This window comes from Ochotona curzoniae, unplaced genomic scaffold (assembly GCF_017591425.1).
Source record: "Ochotona curzoniae isolate NIBS_2020 unplaced genomic scaffold, NIBS_Ocur_1.0 scaffold_3223, whole genome shotgun sequence".
Taxonomy (NCBI): domain Eukaryota; kingdom Metazoa; phylum Chordata; class Mammalia; order Lagomorpha; family Ochotonidae; genus Ochotona; species Ochotona curzoniae.
The window spans coordinates 12739625-12764444 of NW_024467108.1; the positions used below are offsets into that span (position 1 = coordinate 12739625).

General features: G+C 34.1%; 1 protein-coding gene across 1 annotated transcript in view; it reads right to left on the reverse strand.

Moving 5' to 3' along the window:
- The window catches only part of DLG2 (discs large MAGUK scaffold protein 2), a 1763217-nt gene that overhangs the window by 1421547 nt on the left and 316850 nt on the right, over positions 1–24820 (reverse strand). The window contains exon 6 of the mRNA XM_040964332.1: positions 6088–6162. Within this exon, the coding sequence (XP_040820266.1) occupies positions 6088–6162 (75 nt within the window). The remainder of the gene's footprint in view (positions 1–6087; positions 6163–24820) is intronic.

Here is a 24820-nt window from a genome sequence, read left to right on the forward strand (position 1 = left end):
TTTGGATTTTTTCCTAACCCCATGACTGCCACCCATCTGGTGATATGCCCTCTAATCCCAGAGCCCACCAATTTAAGATCCTACACTCTACAATTTTCTGTAATTTTCCTAAAGCTATGATCATCTAATAATGCCCTGACTTGTCCTTCTATGAGGGGACTGCTGATGCTATAAAAATCTTGCCCTAAAAAAATAAAAAGTCTGTGAAAGACAATATTCAGGTTTAATTTCCTAGCAGCGGAGTTTTCAGCAGGTGCTATGTTCATAGATACTCAGCAAACATCCAGAGAACAACCATACACTATTTTATCACTGAATGGATATTTTTGAGTACTGATATGGAAATATTCACATGAGAAATATAAAAATTTAAGTCACACAACGTACTTTGGAAAAAAAAGTGAGAGGGGCTACGAAAAAATGAAGGAAAGGAAATTGTGACAGCTGTAGAACAGCTTCCATGCAATGTAATAATTAGTTTGAATTAAAATAGATGATCCCAACTGTGGGTAATATGAAGCAGTCAAGGAGGACAAACTGAACAATTAACAATCTAAAATAACATCTTTGCCTTTTATGAGAAGAAGCTGCTGTTACTGATTTTCATAAAACAGAAAAATTAATAATTTGGAGAGACATCGAAGGGAAATGTTAAAATATTCATACAAGAAAAGGAAGTCCTGACTTCTTTTGTCCAAAATGGCTGTAGGTAACTCAGGATAGAAACATCTCTTGGTAAACATGACATGCTTGCATCAACACCTCTTGCTTGTCAGCAGATTTTTTATTTCAAAGTCTTCAACAATTTTATATTAATAATGTGTTAATTGTATGTTACTAGAAACAATCTGCTTCTGTTCCAATCTGAATCATTTTTGAACAATGGAATATTTATTTATTCTTTAATATTTATTGATCCCAAATAATATATACTCCTAAATTAAAAAATCAGTTTCAGCATTGCTAGGTATTGTACTTTTGCTCTCCATCCTGCTCCAGTGTAGAATTCTGTAACTTTTTTCTACTTTCTTGTGGAGCAATTATCAAGCAATCACCTCATGCCAGGTGTTATGTTAACAGTTTCTTACGTAAATCCCCAAATATCTTATATGTGTAATCAAAGATACTAAATTGTCCAAGATAATACAGCTAGTAAGTGATAGAATTAATTTCTAGCATAAATCTCATTTCTATGTGCACCCTTATTTGTGATCAAATATTGCAACTTTTTGTCTCCAAAATCTGTTTCTTTGAATATTACTGAGTATTATTACACATAGAAGGTATGTATATTACATATACTATTTCCTTCTGTATACTAAGAAATCCCAGGATGAATTATAACTTAAATGTTGTTAGCAGATGCTCTCTTTACAAATACGTATTAATTTATTTTTATTTTATATGGAAACCTGAGAAACAGACCAAGAAAGATCATTCAATTGACAGTTTATTCTTGCATATGCCACAAAAGCTACAAGTCAGAAAAGGGTCAGATGGAATCCAAGATCCCAGAATTCAGCCCAGATTGGGCGACCTGAACTTGAACCATCACCTGCTGTCTCCCAGGCAGGGTGCACATACTCAGGAAGCTGGAATCTGAAGTAGAGCTGGTGCTATAACCTAGGCATTCAGATATGGGATGTGAACACAGTAAGTCATGTCTTAACTACCATTCAAACTGCCCATCCCTGTAAATCTTTCTTGAATGAGTAAATGAGAGTAGTTATATTCTGAGTATAACTATTTTAATTTGAAAATGCTTATATGATTGAAAAACACTTTTCCATGTTTGAGTTCATATTATACACAAAAGAAACAGCTTGTCTTCAATACTCATGGTGTTTGTAACCATATATTCAACCAACCACAGGTCAAAAATTTTCAGAAAAAAAATTCATCTCTACTGAGCATGTTCGGATTGTATTTCTTGCCATTTTCACACACAAAAAATATAATGTAGCAACCCTTTCTAAAACACTTATACTCATTAGATACTATAATTATTCTAGAGGTGACTTAAAATGCATAAAATGATGTGCAAATACCTTGCCATTTAATACAAAAATCTTGAACATCCAAAGATTTTAGTATCTACAAAAAGTTCTAGAACCAACTCTCGATAGATGTTAAAGAGCCACTGTATCTGGATATAGTAATATATTAATAATTTCTTTAATATCAAGGATTATTTTCAACTTAGCTTTTAAAAACTCTTGTCATCATCGTTATTATTATGCCCACTAAGAGGGCAGGCAGATCCGCAGAAAAACAGTTAGTTCTAGCTAAGACATGTTTATTTATATTTTCTATCTCTAAACAATAAAAATCACATATCACAGCAATTTCCTACTGATGTCCTCAAATCAATTCCAAGCACAAACCAAAGGTGTATTCCTTGATCCAGGAAATGTAATAGTCTCCTTTGCAACTGGTCAAGTTCAAGACTTCCTTTTTCCAAGTGCCACAAATAATTCCTAACCCACTTCACTACATATTCAGAAATGTGCTATTCTGCACCTGAGTCCCATAACCTGTGGGCATCTTATCAACTGCTTACAGTAACTCAAGAAACTATTGTGCTCAAACATTGTCACACAAATCAATGAGACATGCAATCCAATTATATTTAAACTGTAGGAATAAGAAAGAGTATAGTTCTAGTACTGGATGTAGCTATATTATGAGAGACAAATAAACTGCCACACTTGTCACTATGGAAGATATTTCATTTATAATAATTTAGGAATTATAATAATGTTTTGTGTAACTACTGAAAGTGAAAATCCTTCTCTGCTTGAACTTGAATCTGCACATAACAGTTCTAGCCAAAAGAAAAGATCTTGAAAAACAAACCTCTTGAACCCATTGTTACATAGGTGTATGGTGCCAAAAAAGAGAACATCCAGGAACAGAAGGAACAAATCATAACAGAAATCATTTTCAAGGCAATATGTAACTGGTGACAGACATTTGCAAAGCAATTTGGAGATTCAAGCCATTTTAAGAAAACAAATGATAAAAATCCTTCACTTAAGGTAAGCTAGGAACAAATGCACACAGAAACACCAAGAAGCCTTTTTCTAAAAACAAGTAATAAAGCCTGAACCAAAGAATAAGATATGGGGATGAAAGCAGAAATGTAGGAAAGGATGAACTGAGCTTGAAAAAATGCAGAAACATGTTAGAGACTATTCTGCGTATACATATGTAAATGTATTCATAAATTGCTTCAGTCACTGGAGAATTTGAGATGACAAAGTTATCCTATTAGACACATGATGCTTCGATTTTCACTATTCACCATGACATGAGAAAATGAAAATTGATGCTATAATTGACTTACATATCATTTTTGCTTTCTATATAAATGCATATGCTAATTATAGTTTTCTAAATGTTTAGTAAATGTTGCTGACATGGTGTATTCCTTTTCCTAGTTCTCTTCTGCTTTTTGATTGCAAGTATTCAAAAAAGAAAGTCAAAACAAAATTAAATAAAATCTAAATAACTTGAAGTACAATTACATATTACCAACAGGTTATGAGAAACTTTTTGCAGAGTAAGAGACATCTAAGTAAAATCTCAAAAGGGAAAATTCTAGAGCAGTTCCAAAATTCTTCAAAAAACAGACCTAAAAGATACGTTTATTTTGGTATAAATTTTTTGAAGCCCCTGCATGGTGTTTTCATAGCAGAGTCCCAATAATTTTTTCAAGACCCTCTGTCAGGCCAACTCTAAAGGTATCAAGAACTCACATTCACACTTTTTCCCTAACGTATTATTAATCACAGATATTGATGATTACCATCTTACTATCTCTTTAGCATACACTTCAAAATAATAGGAAACATGCCCTATTGCAAGCAGATATCTGTTTCAGAATCATCAGTCACTTAAAACCAGTGGGCTACAGTCAGTCATGGCCAAGGACAAACTTACAGAATGTTCATTAGGAATCCATTTCTGTGGATGGGCTATAACTTGAAGGGAAAGTATACACTGATGTATTGCATAGCTCTTTGTGAACATGTCTGCACCAATTAGGATGGAAATTCCTGAAACCAGTAGCTCCCAATGCCATGCCAGAAATGAAAAAGAAATATCTAAATTCCATGCTCTTCTTTGGTAGCAGAAATAAGTTTTCAGACTTCAATACTAACAATTTAAAATACTGATTTCAGGAAGAGTTTCAGTGTAATTATCTATTCAGTTTTTCAATGTTCTATAACAGGAAGAGCTAATCCCTAGGTCCCAAGGGAACTAACTACAAGGGTGAATTATTTCTACTAATTCAGAAGTGAGGAATCTAATAATGCAATTACCTATAATAAGACTGTACAAAATAAAATGTCAAAGATCTTTTATTTTGGTCTGAAATTGAGAGTACAGAAGAGGTCAAGTACTAATCAGAACTTTTTATTGGTGTTACACACGGATATATCTGATAATAGGAGCATTATCTTTTTCATGAACATAGCTCCAAAAAATTGGCAGAGTGCCATGCATAACTGAATGGGATTATGAAATGCTGTCGAGCTAGAAAACTGAATTTCTCAAAATATATTGTATAATACTGTTATTATAGGAAAAGGGTCAAAAAGATGAGAAATGAAAACTAACAGCCGAAGAGAAGAAAATCACATCGCTCTTTCTCTGCACCATAAAATACTGACTTGTAAAACAATTTGCTGAAACTTACTAAACAAATCAACAGATTGAAAATTCATTCACTGAATTTTCACTCACAGAGGTCTTTCCACATACCCTGAATTTTTCTAGATGTAATTATACTAGGACACCAAAGAGCACATAATCTCCTTGAAGAAGTAAATGAATGGATGAGCAATTATGAAATAATATCAGAAACAAAATAAAAGAAATTATTTATGAAAACAAAAATATTAGAATTCATTCTTTGCCTGATATCAAGAGTCTCTGATTATGCACTCCCATCTAACCACCTGCTCACAAAACATTTCCCAAGTCTTCATTAAGTCTAAGCTGCCTCTATACAATAGAAATTTCTCTAAAATTTAGCATCAACATCTCTTTGACTAAGTGTGGCCTTACCTTCTTTTCTTTTCAAAGATAAAAGCCAAATAATTTCATGTTTTACATTATTTGAAGAGTAACTTCTTCGAGTTACTCTTTTATAATATTGCCATATGTTTCACTACAACCATCCAGCTGCAACTTTCAGTGACTTGCACATGAATCATGATGAATCTATTTAAGAAGCACCACATATCACCTCTATGTTGCCTACAAGTAGGGTCAAATGAGAGAGAGGAATACCCAAAAGACAACTCTAATTTCTTGTCCCCATCACATACAAATTATTTCATAATGGGCAAATTGTCAGTTATAGCACATACAATTCCCAGTGGAAACATTGTCATTTCTATTATGCATGTGTAAGAAACTATTATACTAATCATCCACTTCCTACATTTACTTCAGAGCACAGAGTGATAGAATGAATACTTGAAGGAAGGGATAGGATCTCTGAAATCTATTGCTAGCTCTACAACTGGTGTGCTATTCTTACTCCCTCTGCCTTTAAATCTCCCATTAACAGTACAAGGATAATGACATAGTACCTGCTTATTTCTAAGGCAACTGAAATTTCTCCTCTACAAGATTCTACATAAATAGAGACCATTATTGCACCAGGAAGACTTGAAAACTGCAAGTACATTTAGTCATCACTATTTAGAAGTCAACACAACCATAAGCAAACAAATGCAACCTTCTGTAAGGCATCCAAAATCAAATCAATTATTGCCAAATATGCACATATTCATAAGTATATGTGTAAATATATTCAAATATAACTCATCAATAATCCCTTAGAGAAATCCTTTGCAAGTTTTCCAGACTCTAAAAAATTCCATGAAATCCTTATTCACAGCCCCCCCCCTTTTTAAAAATAATGTAGAGCTTTCTTAAAAGATATTTTCTTCTTTCAAAAGGTTTGCCTTACTATAAAAATTCAGGATGCATTCCAGCTCATGCCTCTGCAATTGTTCCAAAATACAAACATTTCTCCTTCAATCTGGCCAATCTTGAAATAATCAAACTTACAGTACAGTGGTGAACAGGCATCCAACCAGGGGCTTCCACTGAACAATTCTGGGCTGGGCATTTGCCTTGATTTTGCTGTAAATAAGTAAAAGTCATGTTACATTCTATATATTATGTGTAGCAATATATAATTTCTGACATATGTTTATCATCATATTTGCAGATATTGTAGAATCCTTTGAGAATTATTTCTTGTATTATTATCATCAATATAAGAAATAATATAATAATATAGAAGAAACCATTCTTTTCTTTTTCTTACCCTAAAGATTAGATTTCTGGCACAAGGCTTCCTTAGCAGCTGGTTTTCTAGTCTCTAAGAGGAACCATTAAGAACTCTCTTATCACAGGTTCAGACAACACTGACACATGCTGCAATCCTGTAAGACCACTTGAATCAAGGATTGAAAGGTTCACTTACTCACTTAGTTTTCCCCCTTCCCAACTGTATACTTGGGGTGGAAATTCTCCCTAGAGCATTTTCCCTAACTCCAAAACATGGCGTTTAAAAGAATAGCTCTTGAAGACCTTTCTTGTCACATAAGAAATTATAAAAAGAGGTGAATCCAATTTAGTCAAGGAGCCAGAGGTCTGACGTTCTAAGCTATTTGCTAAACATTTCTTTCTACATGAGAAATGTATTTCTAGTTAACCTTTTCTTTTGTTATAATTTGTGAAAATTATTGTGTAATTGGCCTTTTACAAAGACTGAAGTACTTCCCTTTAACCAACAATATATGTCAATTCTTCTTGTAATAATGACAACTGATTAGTTCTGAAAACACAGAGGATTCTAATAAAACATTTTTATCTTTTATTTCTTTCATTATACATTCAGTAAAAACAGAGGCATACTAACAATGTTAGTAATCAACACAAATACCACAGCTGTGGTTCACTCTGCTACTAAATATGTCAGAAAATATTCTGAATCCATTAGACTGTCATTCCTCACAACAAACATAGATAGAAATATTATTATAACCACTTTACAAGAGAAAAAGCTAAGGCTTGAACAGATTAAGCGACTTCCTAAAAGTCACCCTATTAGAAAGCAGGATAACTGGGATATCAGTAAGAATCTGATTGAATTTGTACCCATATATCTACAGCAAGCTGTTGCCTTGTTTTTTTTTTTAATTTTATAGCTTTTTAATGAGGCTTCAGGCATATCATCATTCTATCAGTACTAAGCTTATCAATGAACTCAATATTTTTGATTTAACTAAATAAAATGATGAATTCAGCACACCTATCATGCTTCAATTTTTTGTATGTATGATTGATAAGCTTTGTAGAGTAAAATTTATCTTGCTGAACTATTTTAAGGCATCACTTAGCTCTGGAAAGCTATATGAGTGATTATCGATAAAGTCACTATGAAATAACTTAAATCATCAATCTCCATGCTCAATTTTCTTGTTCAAATCAAACTTTGACATGTAGTACCAGCAGAGTACACAGGTGCAATTATCCATTGTCAGATGACCACAGCCTTGAGCTAAGTTTGCCCACTTCTTGTAGCTATAAGATACTCTTGCCAGTCACATCTGCTCTAATTCACAGAACTATTGTTGGATAATATTTGCTTCACATAATTATCACAATTTCCAAGGTTGTTAACAGTAAACACAATAAAATTTGCTTCCCTATTTTGATACTTTAAGTCAAATGCAATTTATCTACATGCAGGTTAAGCTTTTTGAAATTTGAAAACATTACTAAAATACTAGTTATTACAACTTCTAATTACAAAAACTGATAATAAACTGCTAATGGTGAAGATTCATAATTATTGCTAGTATTAATAACAATACTAATAAATCTGCTTTATATTTACATGTTATAAATCAGTAATTATCCTGTGCTTAGTGGATGAATATAAATACTCTTAACATGTGATGGGAGAATAAATACGGGTTGTTTTTTTTTTAGCTTCTATAGACATAAGGCAGCATGCAAAGAAAGGTGAAAATCTATGTAAGTCTATCTTTCAATATATTATTACCTAGTTTTGACCCTAGAGCCTGCCAATCAATGTTGCAGCCAACCAGGTTTAAAACATGATTACATAGAGCCAGACAAATAAAGGGATCTGTGGAAGACAGATGCCATGTAAACAATCATTTTTTACTCCACAGTACTTGATCAGAGAAAAGTAATTAAATAGAAATTTGAGCCTTGGATTTTAATATAGTGTTCCCATGAATTTCAGAAAATTCAGGAAAGTTTTTTCAACACTTTCAATCTCATTTTTCTCATTTGAAAATAAGAGGGTTGTATTAGCTCCATGATTTCATGTGGGTAAAAAGAGGGCCAAATAAACTCATGAGTCTTCCAAATTTCACAATCCTTTAAAGAATCTAGTGTTCCATCTATCAAAGGAAATACTGGTACTGATTATCTATAAGTACTGTTGAGTCATATTGGGACATAAAGAATGTCGATAAGCAAATTGCTATTTTCCCAATTCCCTATAATAGGGGATTGTTATTCACCCTGTGAATGTGAGTGTCAGTAAAGATTGAGAAACACTACATCAGATGACATCAAAATAGTCTTACACTAAAGCATGGCTATTTGAGACCCAAACCTCATATTTTTTCTAACCATTTACTTCCAACACTAGATCTACCATGGGTCAATATTATCACAGAAGGTCAAGTAAGGAAGTTTAGAGGTTTTGAAAACTTCTTTGTCTTATTATTTTCTCCTAGTATCTTTTTCTGAACATTAGGACTATCTACTGTGTAATGCTAGATTTGAAGGTACTCCCTACTTAGCATATTCCTTATCCTTAGAAAGCCAAACAGACAGACCAGAGTACAGAAGAAAGGACACCTTCATGACTCAGTGAATTTTTATTCCAAAAATTGATAGGGGCATTAGAATTTTTTCAAGGGCAACTCCACTCTCTAAGCAAGGATGTATGATAGCAGGTGGCAACAAATTCCCCCAAAAGAAAGTTTTTACTTCTGCTTCTCTCACAGTCACTTGCTCAGAATATGTACACCCATACACTATTGATTAATGATTCAATCAGTATTAGGGATTTGCAAGGCTGGTCCTAAAAAAACACATACTACCAAGAGATAAATGTTGAGGCCATTTCTATTGCCTAGTGGGTTAAGATGACCTAAAGTACTTGTGACTCCAGCACCCACATGAGACATTGCCATGAAGCTCCTGGGTCTTGGCTTTAGTCTCTGCCAGCACTGGTCATTGTAGATATTTTTGAAAGAAATCAGCAGTAGAGGATCTCTAGATCTCCTAGATCTGTAACTGTTAATTTCAAATAAATAATTTTATTTTAAAAAGGGAAAACTATCATTGGATTTTTTAATAGAGAAATATTCTCAAGTTTCTCATTGTCATGAGTTATTTTTCTAATTTCTTTGTGTGTACTTCATTTTAGAATATCTTGAAAAATCAGAAATATTTTGGTACATATATATGAACTATAAACAATTTGAGCAGATATAAGCACTCAAAAAGGAACTCAACAAAAACTCAACAAAGATAACTCAAAGATATTTGCAGAGAATCCTATCCCCCAAAATAATGTAAAATTTCTTGTATATCAGTAGTCTATATCTATTATAGTGTTTTGGAATTTACAGAGCACTTATATAGACAGTTAACCATTTCAGTCTCTAAGAAGAGTTATGTGGGATGGAATGAGAACAATCGTGTCCACATTAAACACTAACCCAAATGCTTCATTCAAAATGGTATGTTCTAAAAGTAGAATAAGAGATAAAGGATTTTGTGCTTCTGTTCACAGTAAAACAATTTTTACAGTTTTTTTCTAATTTAGAATAGGACTCTCTCTTTCTCTGTGTGTGTCTCTCTCTATATATATATATACTCAATTATTCAAAAATTTTGACTTATCAAATTTGTATGACACAGAAAGTAGCATGTTAGGTATATTATAGATATAAAATTTTAAATTTTTATACTTCATCTCCTCAAGCTACTAACCTTTTAGGGAATACAACATGCTAAGTTAAAGGCTTAAGTACTAAGATCAGTTTGGCAATGTGGTGCATCAGGTCAAGTCATGGTCTAAGACATCAGCATCCCATTATCGAGTGCTGATTTAAGTCCTGGCCGCTCTACTTCCAATTTAGTTCCCTGCCAAAGTGCCTGAGACAACAGAAGATGACCACAGTATTAGGGCTTCTGTCACCCCACACCACAATTTCATACCTAGATGAAATTTCCATCTCCTGACTTCAGCCTGGACCACTGGCTTTAGACATCTGGAGAGTGAATTATGTGGATGGAAAATTCTCTCTCTCTTGCTCTCCCTCTCTTTAATCTCTATCTCTCTTTCCCCCCTCTCTTTTTTTCTCTTTCCATCTATCTGCTTTTCCAAGAAATCTATGATTTTAAAAATATCAGGGTCATTTACTCATTCATTTATTTGTCATCAAACACACACTGAGCAATTAATGTTTTTCAGCCTTTGCATTAGAAATAATGAAATGCTAATATTCACTACCCCTTTAAAGAAATTATCAGTCAAAGGAGAATGACAAACTAATAAGCATGCATCTCTAAAGGAATATCATTCACATGAAATACATAAAATAGAACACAATAGTATTTTTTTTCTTTAGTTTATCTTTCACATTCTTTGAGAGAAGTAGGATTGAATAAGAGTCAATAAAAAATAAATAAATAAATTGAGGCCGAACTTAAAAATACTGAACTCTAGCAAGTTGAGTCAGTAATGGCTTAATAGTGAAGCTTTTAGCACGTGAAGGGAAAAGAGATCTTAAAGATTAAAGGTAGTACCTAATAGTGCTTAACTAAACCATTGATGAATCCAATTAAGAAATGCCTCAATCTGGACATTAGTAGGACATAACTGAAGGATAAAAGTATTTTGTGAGACAAAAAAAGTTTTTTTTATTCAAATAATTTCCTTATTTGACATAAAACTATATATAATTTCAGAGGATGATATTTAAAAAGGTGAAATAAAATTTTGACAGGTACAAAACTAATACAAATAGAAATGCAGAGTTTTTGGAAAAATTATAGAAATATCAGTTGTGCAAAAGGGCATGCATGGATTTCATATGTTTGTATGCTAAAATGATGTTTTATTTCAATTTTACACAAATTTTCTGAAGTACCTCCTTTGTATGCATAGGATGTTACAGTAGAAGTCCTACAACACCAAAATATATAGTAAAATGAGATTCCAAAGCTGTTACTATGCTACATGTATACTTTCATAAGGTAAATTACCAAGTTTCAGGATGCTAAACCATACTGACAATGAAGGTAAGCAAGGATGGCATCATCAGTGAGGGGAAAGTTCTTTAGAGAGCATTTCAGAAGACTCACTTTTCACAATTAATCACAGAACATCATTGCAGCAGCATCTAGATTTGATAAAACTTCCTTTGTTTTGAGAGGTCAGTATTCTAAGATCTGCCTCTCATTTGAGATGTTTGACCAGCAAGACAGCACAGCAAATTGTTTAGTGAACTAGCAAAGGTGAATTCACCTGGTTCAGCCTGAACACTCAATTCCTAAGCAAAAGAAACATTCCAGAGCCATGTGATGTGGAACATACCATATCTTTATGATTATTCATTCTGAAGGACACACTGTTGTTAAACCTGGGACTAAAGAAATACATTTGTCCATATCATAGGAGATTTAATTAGAGGGACCCAGAAAAAGAAATTTCCAAAGACCCGAAATTACCCATTGGAAAAAATTCTAAGATACAATTGCATAGGTTGAAATCTCAGATCCACCATAGTTGGGTGCCTCTTAGCAAAATGCTTAACTTCTCTTTGCTTTTTATGAAGATTAAAGGATTTAATATAAGTAAAGCACATAGAAAAAACTCCATACGTAATTAGCATTACATAAATGTCGGTAGTTTTCTTTTGTTTTCATTTTTATTATTATCATTACCATTACTTGTCAGCCACAGAGGGTAAAGAGCATCACAGTCTCAATTATATAAAAGCATTCTGCTCTCCTTTTATTTCTCTCCCATGCTCCAAACTTGGAAGGATCAATGATCAACCAGTAAACAGAGAAGAAAAAAAGACCATTACAGGATTCCCAAACCCTAAAACATATATCTGAAGATCCCATGGCAGGAAAGAGAGAATCTGTTCTCAAAAGCATTCATAATTTTGACTGATATTAGAACTGGATAATTTAAAATTGCTAAACTGAAATTATATATGTGGTTAAAGGTGATTTTTATGGCTTTTTATTCCCTTTACAAGACTAAAAAATCATGAAAAGTTATGGAATTACATGAATTTTCATTCAGCATGTAGCTAAAGACTAAAGGACACTAGGTCATTTTAAGTAAATTATGGGAAGCTTGAATTAAGGCAGCTTCTATTACTATACTCTATGAATTCACTTTGTTCAATGCATTGAACATATGCAAAACATACTCACGGTTTCTGCTTTTTTTTTTTTCATTCAGTTTGGGGCATAATTTCTCAATCCCTTCAATATTGACTAAATCATTTCCTGGACATATTCTTTCGTTTTCTTCCTCTTTCAAAAGATGTTTAAAACAAAATGGCCTAATTTGTATCTAAGGAAAACCTTACTAGGACTGAAACATACCGGGGAGTCATGCATTTGGCTTTTTTGCAAATGAAGAAAATGTTGCTGACCTATTCTCCATAGGATGCTGAGAACAAAAGAAACTTAGTGGGCAGCAAGGATGGTGCTGACTCATTCTCATGTTTTCTAAAATCCCCTGTGTCTCCATCAAAATACTTCCCCAGGTTAACAAAGTGCAGCCTATGGATAATTAGTGCATAAAAACATTAAACATTCCATGTTAAAATAGCAATGTAACCACTTATTTATCCAAATTAACTATGATGAGTGGGTATAAACTCTGAATGGCCACATTTAACAATTATGAATGGAAACCACTGTTGTGAGTTGATATTTCAAAGTCTCAACGGGAAGAGGATATTAGACTTTGATTTAGAAGTCACTTCTCAGATACACAATGAAGTAGCCTTTACTGAGCACCCATCATATCCCAGGCACTTGATATATATTAACTCATTCTCTGGTCACATTAACCCTATAGAATTCTAAAGGATTGTTTAATATGCCAGAAACTCATTGAACCTTATTATAAGGTTAGTGTTTGATTTCTAGATCTATAACTTCAGATAAATTTATTCATCTCTGTCAGTTTCAGCTTTCTATAAAATGGTAAGAATAATATCCTGTAGAATTATATAATATATGTATTGCATAGCCAAGGACCTTGAATGAATTATGATAGTAGCAAGATAAACATATCTTATATAATGTAACTACTCACATTAGTAATTATGGCTCTTTCTCCCATGAGGAAAATCTCTGAGTCTGTATTCTCACCTCTCAGTACAAAACAGATGTGACTCACAGGGTTAAAATGAAAATTAGATGAGAAAAAAATGAAAGAAAGTACTGAATGTTAAGAATTGTACATCATAACTCCTCCAAGTTCTTGTCAATCTATAGAAAAGCTTGAATGAATGCCTGAAACACTGTAGAAATTTTTAGACAAGTAAGTTTGGGAGTCAGATTTGGCTCTACAGTCTGGAATAACATACTTGAAATCACTGCTCTGTAAATACTGCTAAGAGACATCATATGGTATTTTACCATTTTGTAGAAACATGTCCCAATATTCTATGAAATGCTATGAATCTCCAAAGTTGAATTATTACTATGCAAAGTTGGATGCAATAGGCTAATTTTAGCTTCTAAGCAAAAGATTAAAACACATAATTTAATAAATTCTTTAAATGCAATTAATTTTTGCATCCTAACACTGCATACTAAAGATGAGAAAGGAGAAATGAGCTGAAAATCAGGATTTTTTCTTTGCAAGACAGAAAGTTTGGACACTATCACTGCAGTCAGTGAATAGTCTCATTGGTAAATTTTACCTTTGCATCACAAATCACAAAGTTCTATGGAAATACACAGAAGTATGACTTGTAAAATAAGCTACTTCCTCCCTGCCCCATCACCATCACCAACACTTGAAATTCATCTGCACAAAATGTTTCTTGGAATAACACATTAACTACTAATGAAAAAGTTATTTGAAATTCTAGGACCCCATGGTCAATAAATAAGGTAAATCCTTTGTGAAAAGAAATAACACTCATAGCAATTCACTTTTATTTTCATCACTACCATAGAGACAAAGAAAAAAAAACACAAAGATTTAAAAACTTGATTCTTCCTGAAATGTATAATTAACTACATTGATAAAGAGACAATTGTCATGTTTCTAAAAAATGAAGAATTTAAAAAGTTGAGCTTTTGAAAAGATATAATTATAAGGTATTAAATATGAAATCCATGTAAATTTGTCCTTTTGAATTTCAAAAGATGCATAAATATTAGACAGTACTTCTTCAAAAAGTTACACATGAAGTGCCATCAATTTATAATTTTAATCAAAGAATTTTCTCAGATCCTTAAAATTCTGGCAAAATACAAACCTAAAGAAGGAGTAAATGGATATTTTTATGCATGTGCCCTGTCTTACTGACATACATAAATATGTATTTTTGGACAAGTGCTAGTCAATGAAAAAATGTGCAGACTGTTTTAGATCAGGTACCACAGCCAACATCAAGTAGTCAGCCAGGAAGAACTAGCAATTAGTTCTGTGCTCGATTTAAATAGAACCTCAGATGGCTGAGTAAATTACATGTGTATTAATTCAGGATAGTTTTATTTTAAAGGACAAACTTGAAATTCTAAGAGAATAGTAACAAAGACCAAGGGAGGTAGAACTTACTTTGCTACAAATGTAACCTTTTACCTATGATTTCTATTGTAAATGTTTTTTAACAACTTTTTTCCTTGTAAATATCAAATGCCATCTCAATTTTCTAATTAAAACTATTTGAAAAAAACTAATGAATTTCATTGTAAGATTTTATAAATACAATAACAAAGCATATAACTCTTTGTAAGAGTATGAAATATGAGGGGTAAATTTGAATATTTAAGACTTTGTGAACTGCTTCTATATTTACACTAAATTTCTTGTTGATGAGGATAATAAATGATATGATTATCTTGAAATTTCACTGCTGCACATTTTTTAAAGATTTTTTTAATTAGAAAGTCAGATATATAAAGATGAGGACAAAGAGGAAGATCATCCATCCACTAATTCACTCCCAAAGCAGCTGTAAGAGCCAGAGCTGCATCAATCTGAAGTCAGCAGTCAGGAGCTTCTTCAGAGTCTCCCAAGCAGATGCAGAGTCCCACAGCTTTGGGCCATCCTTAACTACTTTCCCAGGCCACAAGCAGAGAGCTGGATGGGAAACAGAACTGCCAGGATTAGTCTCAGTGGCTATATGGGATCCCAGTGTGTGCAAGGTGAGAACATTAGCCACAAGGCTACCACACAGAGTTCTGTTGTACATTTTTAACGTGATTGAGTGATCTTCATGGGTTAGCTATAATGATGTTGGGGAAAGTGCTTTGCTTGTGTATTCAATCATTTCTAGCCAGATGTCTCAGAATAGTTTTAAAGCAATTACTAAAAGTCCCTAAAACATTAAGGTGCATCTCAAACACAAAATAACCCAACATCCAATCCAAGCCTTTTTTTACACAGTGCTGCTGTCTATGTGGCTGTTTGCACAAATTCCAAGTAATAATCAACATGATCATTTTTTAAAGTTCCTTTTAGAGGTTACTTAATGTAAGGCCATACAATGGCACTGATACATTTTGTTCTCTGAATTGCAAACCAATGTGCAAAACAAAAATAGCAGGAAACAACAATCTCTTCCTAGACAGGCTTATAACCTGAAAGCTGAGTGCAATATAATGCCTCCTTCTGTAGTAATAAAAATAATTTATTGTCTATCTGTTTTATGATCTGACAACTTGGGAAAAGAGAGTCATTTCAAGTTTTATGCACATCTTTTTGACATTATTTTGTTTTTATTATGAACAAACTAATAATTAAGTATTTTAGCATTATTATATATTTATACTAAATATATTGTTTAAAATCAAATTATGCAAAATCAAATTAATTTAAAAAATAGACTAAATGTCATGGCACAGTAAATAACTGAGAAGTTAAAAGACATGAATTTTCATTCTTTGAACAAACTGGAAACCTGATATGACTACTTTAGCTCTTTTTTTTTTTAATAAAATAGGCAGTTGATTCTCAAGTGTGTTTATACTTTAACAAACTTAAATTATAATCATAATAAGTGGTTTATTAAATATGTATCTCTGTTAACATTACTGCTTGGCATCTATGTTTATTTTCTGTTTTTGTATATTATTCTTAGGATTGCATTTCAGTCTTTATGCCCACCAAATGTTTACACATAAGTTCCTCACTTTGCCTATCTTTCAACTGAACAGTCTATCGATCAAAGAGCAAAGATCATTTATTGTAAAATACTCATTGCAATAACATTAATGTGCATGTGAACATGTGTATGTGTATATGCATACCTAAATATTTAAATGCAGATATCATTCCATGTACACATACATATGACAAGTGGCTTACATAGATTTTACATTCTAGTTAGAGATAGGCATGTATAAAGATTAATCGTGCAAATAGGTAAGGCTATTACAAAGATATAAAAAGTTAACTGAGCACCTACAGCACAACTGTCTTAGTCTAATAGCATGGTATCAAGGTAAATATCTTGAGGAATATGCATTTGAGTTGAGTCATAAAGCTGACAAGTAACTGTAATAAAGAAGTTGTCAGACTAGTGCTTGCTTCGGCAGCACATATACTAAGAAGTCGTCAGACTCCTCTGGCAGGACACGGTCCCTGCAGGTGAGTGTAAGATAAGGAACAACCCAGACCCGGCCAGGAAAAGGTACCCACTGGCATACATTTGGCATAGGTCGGGGGCAGACCAGGCCGAATCAGTTACACATCACCCGCTGATGAATTCAAGTACCAGAACAGAGTGAGGGTCGGGCCAGGTATGGTCGCAACACATACCAGTGCCCATTATGGTTGGGATTGGGTTCATGCTAGGCAGAGCTAGATTGTAACCTCCACCAGCTGGAATTGGGGGTAGACTGGGCTAGGCCAAGCTACAACACCCACTGGTAAATACAAGGTGAGGTGGGCCATGCCAGACTGGGCTGCAGCACCCAACCAGCACATGTGAGAACCAGGCAGGGAGGGGGTAAAGCTGGTGGGGCGAATGTGGAGACCCTCCCCCCCTGCTGGAACACCTTGACCACTGGAGAGTGTAAGCTGGGATGGGGGCAGACCAGACTGGGCAGGGCTACAACACCTGTGGATCTCATGTGAGCTGAATCAGGGAAAAGCCAGCCTGGGCTGACAGTTTCAACTGGTGCAAGCACAAATTAGAATGGGTAAGGGTTGGTTGGGTGTTGCTGCAGCATCAGATGGCAGAGGCTGGTATTGATGTCTAATTCTGTCAAGTTAAACTGCAGAACCAACTGTAAAGTGCATGACCCAGGAGTGGGCCCAGGAGGTAAAATAGTAGACATCTCCCTCTTGGGTTACCAGTCCCACAGGAGAGCATGTAAACCAGGATGGAAGCAGACGTGGCTGGACAGAATGGCACCCACCAGCAAGTATATGGGCTGGATAGTGGGTCCGGTTGGGTTATACTATGCTTCAATGCCCATTTACATATAGAAGAGCTGAATGGGATGTGGGACAGCCTGAATAAGTCTGAAGTTCATATGGGCAAGCATGGGAAACAGGGTAGGGGACGGGCCTTGTGGGGGTTATTGTGGATCACTCCGACTAGTCAGAAGCTCCCATTGGCTTATGTGAGGGCTGAGTGTGCATTGGGCAGAATCAGGCTGGACTGCAACACCCATTGGTTCATATGGAAGACATGGTTGGAAACAGAGCTGACCCAGCAATTGCAACCACCAGCTGATTGTGGCGACAGACTATGCCAGGCCCTGTACTGGCAGGCACACATAAGAATCTGGTCTGGAATCAGCTCAAAATTTCTTTAGGAGTCTCCCCAATCGAAGTGCTGGACTCAGAACCCTAACCATGAAGAGAAGGGCAGGTTCCATGGTCTGCCATGGAGTGCATGTGTCAAAGTTGAGCCTCTGACAAGGCTCAGATGGAGCAGTAGACAGCATATCCAGGAACAGTCCTTCGAAACCTGCAGAGGACACCTGGTACCACAACAGAGGCCAGAACAAATTAAATCAACTACCCTAGACATGTGTTGGCAGTGAAAATCCAGGAAAACGGAGACTCTAAGATGGACAATGTCAACCAGCAGATTCTGAAGCTTCATTGTGCTTGGAATGGTGAGACTGGGACCAATTCATAGCCGTTAAATTATCAAAACCACTTGAGCAGGACCATCGGAGCATGCCCCATATCAGGGATCTGGGATGGGTGGGAGGCTGGGTGGAGCTTCTCCCCTTATTTCCCCCTTTGCCCCAGATACAGAAAAAAAAAGCATTAATGTGGAAACAATAGTCTTACCCACTTCCCTGTAGCCTTTGACCCTTTGTGCCCTAAAACTTTGTGAAGATTGTCAAAAAAAAAAAAAAAAAAGAAGAAGAAAAGAAGAAGTTGCTAGGATAGGCAAATGAGAAGCTTTCTGGACTCAAAGAAAAGTAGGTAAAAATAAATAATTGGATGTAGTTTAGACTATTGGAGGAGCCCAACATAATCCCCAATAATTGACTAACACAGGAAGGGGATAAGAAAATAACATGGAAAATTTAGACAACACTTAGACCAAAGAAGGTCATATGTCCCAGGCTAAGAAATGCAGGCTTTCCCTTGGAGGACTGCTTCTCAAACTTCAATGTGTAAAATCAACTAGAGATACAAAAGGAATAAAAATCATATTAAAATATAGATTCCAATTCAGCAGTTCCAGCATACATTCTGAGGTTCTACATTTTTTAATATTTTCTGTTGTAAAAAATCACCATAGTTGGTGAACAGAAAACACTTTCTATATGAGGGCAGCAGGCAATAGGATTTTATTCAGACCTTCAACATACATACAAATGCACGCATATATACACTCATGCATATGTATTTTTAAGGAAGGTGTCAGCTAACCAAAAAATATATATAGAGTAGGAGAATAGAAGAAAACAAATGAAATTGTTTTATTTGAGAAAAGCAGAATAGGATCAAGGAAAATATAAGAAAGACCATTGTCAGTAGAAATGGTAAATAAAGAATGGATTATAGAAAACTGAAAAGGAAGTGGAGTTGTTTGAGATTCAGGTGAAAACAACAATCAAGAACAATCTTCACTTTCCTAAAAATGACAACTGAGATTGTGGCATACTACCTATTGTGCAGAGAGCACAGAAGGAGAGTGATTTATGCCTGGAATGACTCCAGAGAGCAGACATTTTCCTGGAATTTTTTTACTTCTGTTTACATAATGTGTAAATAAACTTCCAAATTCTAAAAATTTATTCATTTACTGTCAAACCAATTTATTACAAGAACTGTTGTTTTTAAAATGCTAGTTCAGAGAACTGAATAATATAGCTTGAAGTGGATATGAGTGAGTAGGAGTATTAGAATAGAAGTATGAAATGTGGGAGTTATTTTCACAGGGATTCAAATCTGGTGCTAGTTTCAAATACACAAAAGGAAAAAGTTAAAACATTTGATTCTGTCTCTTACTAATAAACATCTACAAATATGGAAGACGATATGGTTCACTGAAGCCAAAGGAAACCCCTAACACCATGACTGCACAAATAGAAACTTGACACTTAGAATGGTAGTTGTGTAGATTTCAAAATGAAATCTATACTTAAGTGTCAAGTGCCCAGAAAAGAGGAAATGGAAAAGGACCAGGAGCAAGCAGAACAGAAACATCCATACCATTTTATTACAGGTATATACTTGCACTTGTGACACTAAGGCCGATGTGTATGTTTGCATTAGCTCTTCCCTTCATTTGCAATGTTCTTTGTTAAGATTTAAAAAAAAAATTAAATTAGAAAGTCATATATACAGAAAGGAGGAGAGACAGAGAGGAAGATCTTCGATCATCTGATTCACTTCCCAAGTAGCTGCAACAACCAGAGCTGTGCCAATCCAAAGCCAGGAGAAAGCAGCCTCTTCTGGGGCTCCCACGCCTGTGCAAGGTCACAAGGCTTAGGGCCATCCTCGACTGTGTTGCCAGGCCACAGGCAGAAAGGTGGATAGGAAGCAGGACTGCTGGATTTAGAACTGGTGCTCATATGGGATCTCAGTGTATGCAAGGTGAGGACTTTTAGCTGCTAGGTTACCATGCTGTGCCCTCTTTGTGAAGATTTTTACACAGCTGGTCTTCTACAATTTTCTTTCCCATTCTCTGAAGCAGTCCTCTGCCTCAGTTTACTTGTCATTCTATTTGCCACTTATACACTTTTGAAAAAACTTAGCGCTTCGCACTTCTACAGGAAGTTGTATTGTGTGTGTGTGTATTAACAATCTGACTCTTCACTCTATAAGTATAGAAGACAGAGGCTTTATATGCTTTTATTCACTACTATTTTCTATACTATTCAAAATAATACCTGGCACATATTATGCTCTCATTAAATATATGTGAAGATAGTAAATATAACAATTCAGCTATACAACAGTGCTCTTGAAAAATTATTATTATTATTATTACTTTATTTTATATACAAGAAAACTTCACCTGAATATATTTTGCCCAATCGACAGAAAAAAATAACCGGCCAAACTGGGATTCCAGTAAGAATCTGAGTAATGCTAAAAGCTATCTTTTGAAATACCATGCTGCTCTGCCACTCTAAGTGAAACTCCATGGTGAATACCAATTGCTGTCCAATCACTGTACATTCAATTTTATGTGGGTGTTCAGACATGCCAGAGCAATTTGCCTGTGTCATCAAAATTAGTATAAAACTAATTCTAACACTGTATGGACACAATTCCCATTTTCTCTACCACAGAATAAGCTAATGATAATTTTTAAAAATCCAGCTTACACTATGATTTGTTTTTCAATAATTACATGCAACCTTTCCACATATATAATACTTTAATATTTTTCAAATATATAAATTCTCTTCTGTACAAGAATCCTGTACACAAAATGCTGATAAGCCAGTAGTATTATCCTCATTTCAAATTTGAGAATATAAAGTTCAGAACAAATTATCTAAATTGACTAAGATTACTATTCCATTAATGGAAATCCCAGGACTACATTTTCTAAATCTTGATCACGTGTACATCCTCAAATTGCCTTTGGGGAAATATAGATACATTAAATTAGACAGATCTTTCAGGCAGCTATAATCAAGTAATCTGATGTAAGAAAATCTTATCTACAAACATACAGATGAAATAATGGGTAAACAGTGAGAAAAAGTGATGATTTCTCTGATATTTTATAATGATGCTTAGGTGTTGTTTATAAGTTTGAGCCCAATAAATATTTAAATATTATTCGATTTGCAAAATTTTATTTGTGCTTGTTTCCTTTGCAAATCCACATTTCTCCCATAAAATAAGAATTACACAAAGGTTTTATAAACATTAAACTTCTCAAATTCATAACTCTTCATACTGAGTATGTCTTTGATTCATAGGAACAAAGAGGGCTAATGTTTTAAAATAACATCCTGGTAATAGTGTTGAGCAGGCAAAAGGTTTCTATAATTGCAGAAAACTAATATGATTCATACAATCAAATTTTATATTATTTCTAAAGATTCTCTTTTAGAAGCTTATGGATATGTGTCTGTAAAATTAGAAATACACAACTGATTATTAGTAATTTTTAAATTATTAGCAATTTTAAATTGAATATTATAAGGTGTGTAACAAAGATATGAGTTTGGATCTCCTCTATGAAACTTCATTTAAAATGTGCAATATAAAAAATGACATAGAGTATCTTATTTCATTGGGTTGGAATTGAATATTGATTTTAAATAAATCATTGTCTCCAATGTTTCAGATATTTCAAATAGAAAATTAAGAAAAGCAGTTTTTTCCCTCAATCAGCTCCAGTATAGTCAAGAGAGAGACACAGAGAAAATAAAAACATGAGCAAGTGCGTAATTGTGGTTTGTGAAAAGTAGAAACATGAAACAACAGGATTGTGTATACAACAATACATAATCTTTAATGAAAGATAAAAGAATATAAGGTAAGGCCTGGAAGATAAGCAAGTGATGGGTGGACAGTCATCTGGTAAATGGTAGTCCCCTATGCAGGAACATGGTTGAAACCTTTAAATATCAGATGAGAGCACTAAGGCCAAGGTGTCTATTAGTTTAAAGAGGCAAATGGCGGGCAAATAGATTTAAAGCATGGTCTGCTCCATGGTTCCCTAAGATTATGAGAGTATAAAAACATAATACAGAGAGAAGAAAGACAGGAAAGAAATTCAGGTTTTATGATGAGGAAGAAGTGTACGCTATAGTAAGAATCTGGACAACTTACAATGCTCCTACAGAACTTTTACATGAAGCTAATGCAATTGTGATGGTCTCTTACTCTTACCTGTCACACTGACAGCTAAGTGGAATTCTTAAAGAAAAGTTATTTGTATTAATACCATTAAAATTTCAAGATGTTTTGTGTTGTTACAATGGCCAGTCTTAGGTTATTAAGTCCTAGAAGCTTTGCATTTGGCTCTATTCTGGTTTTTTTTTTTTTTTCTACACAAACAGGCAAGATTGGGTTAACCTTTCCTCCCTATTGACTATGTTTCCAGACTGATACTCCATGATCCATCTAACCTCTTCCTCCCAACTCTGTTCTGCAAAACTGGCATCAAGCAACCACTCTCTTGAAATGACAGATGTAAGAATCAAAGTTATTGACAGAATAGATACAAGGTAAAGGATACCAGAAAAAGACATGAAGCCTGGGAGTCTGTGGATTCCAACAGAACACAGTGCATCTATCCACTATGATATAACTCCATGTTATATCATGTTTTCTACTTTACAAAACAGTTCTGTGAGATAGGATGAAAATCACAGTTCAGGGATCATCTAGCTAGCAAAAGAGGAACCATTATTTTTACTGAAAAGATACATGGAAGGCAAAGGAGAATGTGACAGAACATTGGGGAGAACCCAAATATCCAAGATGAATAGGGAAGGAAATCTGGGCAAACAGGAATTTAGAACAAGTTTTAATGTTGGATAGAAATAAAACACATATCCCATTTCTCAATATTAATGATCAGACCTTTAACCAATAGTCTTCCTCAATGAGGATAGATTACTTACTGTCTTCCCATTCTTCCAGTATGACAAATACTTAGTAGGCATTCTCTAAATACTTGTTACATGAACAAAACTCATTTATTGGATTGATGTACTGTTTGTACTATGGGAGCAGATGTAACTGTGTACCTGCATGAATAAATAGCTTTGTCTGTGAAGAGAGGGGCACTCAGAAAACCATTTACTGCCTTGGTGATTTATTTCATTTTCTCTATATAAAGCTCCAGTGGAAAATAAAAAATTATTTTAGCTTCTCTCAAAATTATGACTATAAATACTTCTATTATGAGTCCATTTCAAATAGGACAATATGCCACTTTTTTTCTAATAAGGTCATAATAAAAATATGATATCCACTAGCCTTGTAGAACCCTTTTAAATGTCAGGCAAGAAATTTTATTTCCTTTTATAAATTCCAAATGACTCTAGTTCTTGAAAAACCCTGTGAATTGATAGAAGCATAGAGTAAAACCATATTTACTGAACCAATATAGTATTGACATCACACTTAAAAACTTTTTAAATGTTTCTTGGTCAAATTTTCTTTCTGCCATTTTAATTTTCTTATCCAGATAAAACTGTAAAGCTTATAAAATTAGTAATGCTACCATATCTTTGCTAATAAAATGAATTAGTAACTTATAGAATACACCAGTTTTACTCATAGTTTTATTTTTTTAAAAAAAGCCTTAAATGCCTAAAGTACGGTTAATGGGTGTCTGAAATTATATCAATGCATAACTTACCTACCACTAGTTTTAAAAACCTAATATTTTAGCAGTTTTATTTCCAGAGCTGATATGCTTTAGAATAATGTAAGATTTGAGACAGTAAAAGAAGGACATCAGGGATACAACAAAATATACCCATTTAAAAAATGGAAAGAGAAATAGTCAGCTATCTCTGGGTACCTAAAGTCATAAAGTACTTTAACTTGTTTCTGGATTCATACTTTTTTCTTTGTCACATTAGCTCCTATATGTCATTACATTTGCTACTTGAGAATTTCTAAATAGTTACAGGATGATTCTATTGATTGTTCACATTTCCTTAACATTTTGCCTATTATTCAGGCCTTATCAGCCAATCAACTAACCAACTAACCAGATAACTATATCTTAACACAGTCTAACAGTATTTTCCTCATACTTTAGTGGTCAAATTATTGAGACTATCATCATTCAATTATGGAAAACATAGTTAGCAAATTTCAGCATAAAAAGACAAGTTGCATTTAAATCTAAGTCCCTTTCCTACAGTCCTGTTCTTCACAATAAATCATGTTGCTTTTCCTTCCTAGTAGTGGTATCTGTGAAAAATGGCTTGAAATTGTAGCTGGACAGAAACATTCAAAGAAAAGTGATGACTATCTCTTTATGAAAGAGAGATATCAGAACATCACAAAAGATCTTATGATTAATGTGTCAGAAACTCTGTGTTTTGGGCTGCTCAGATGATT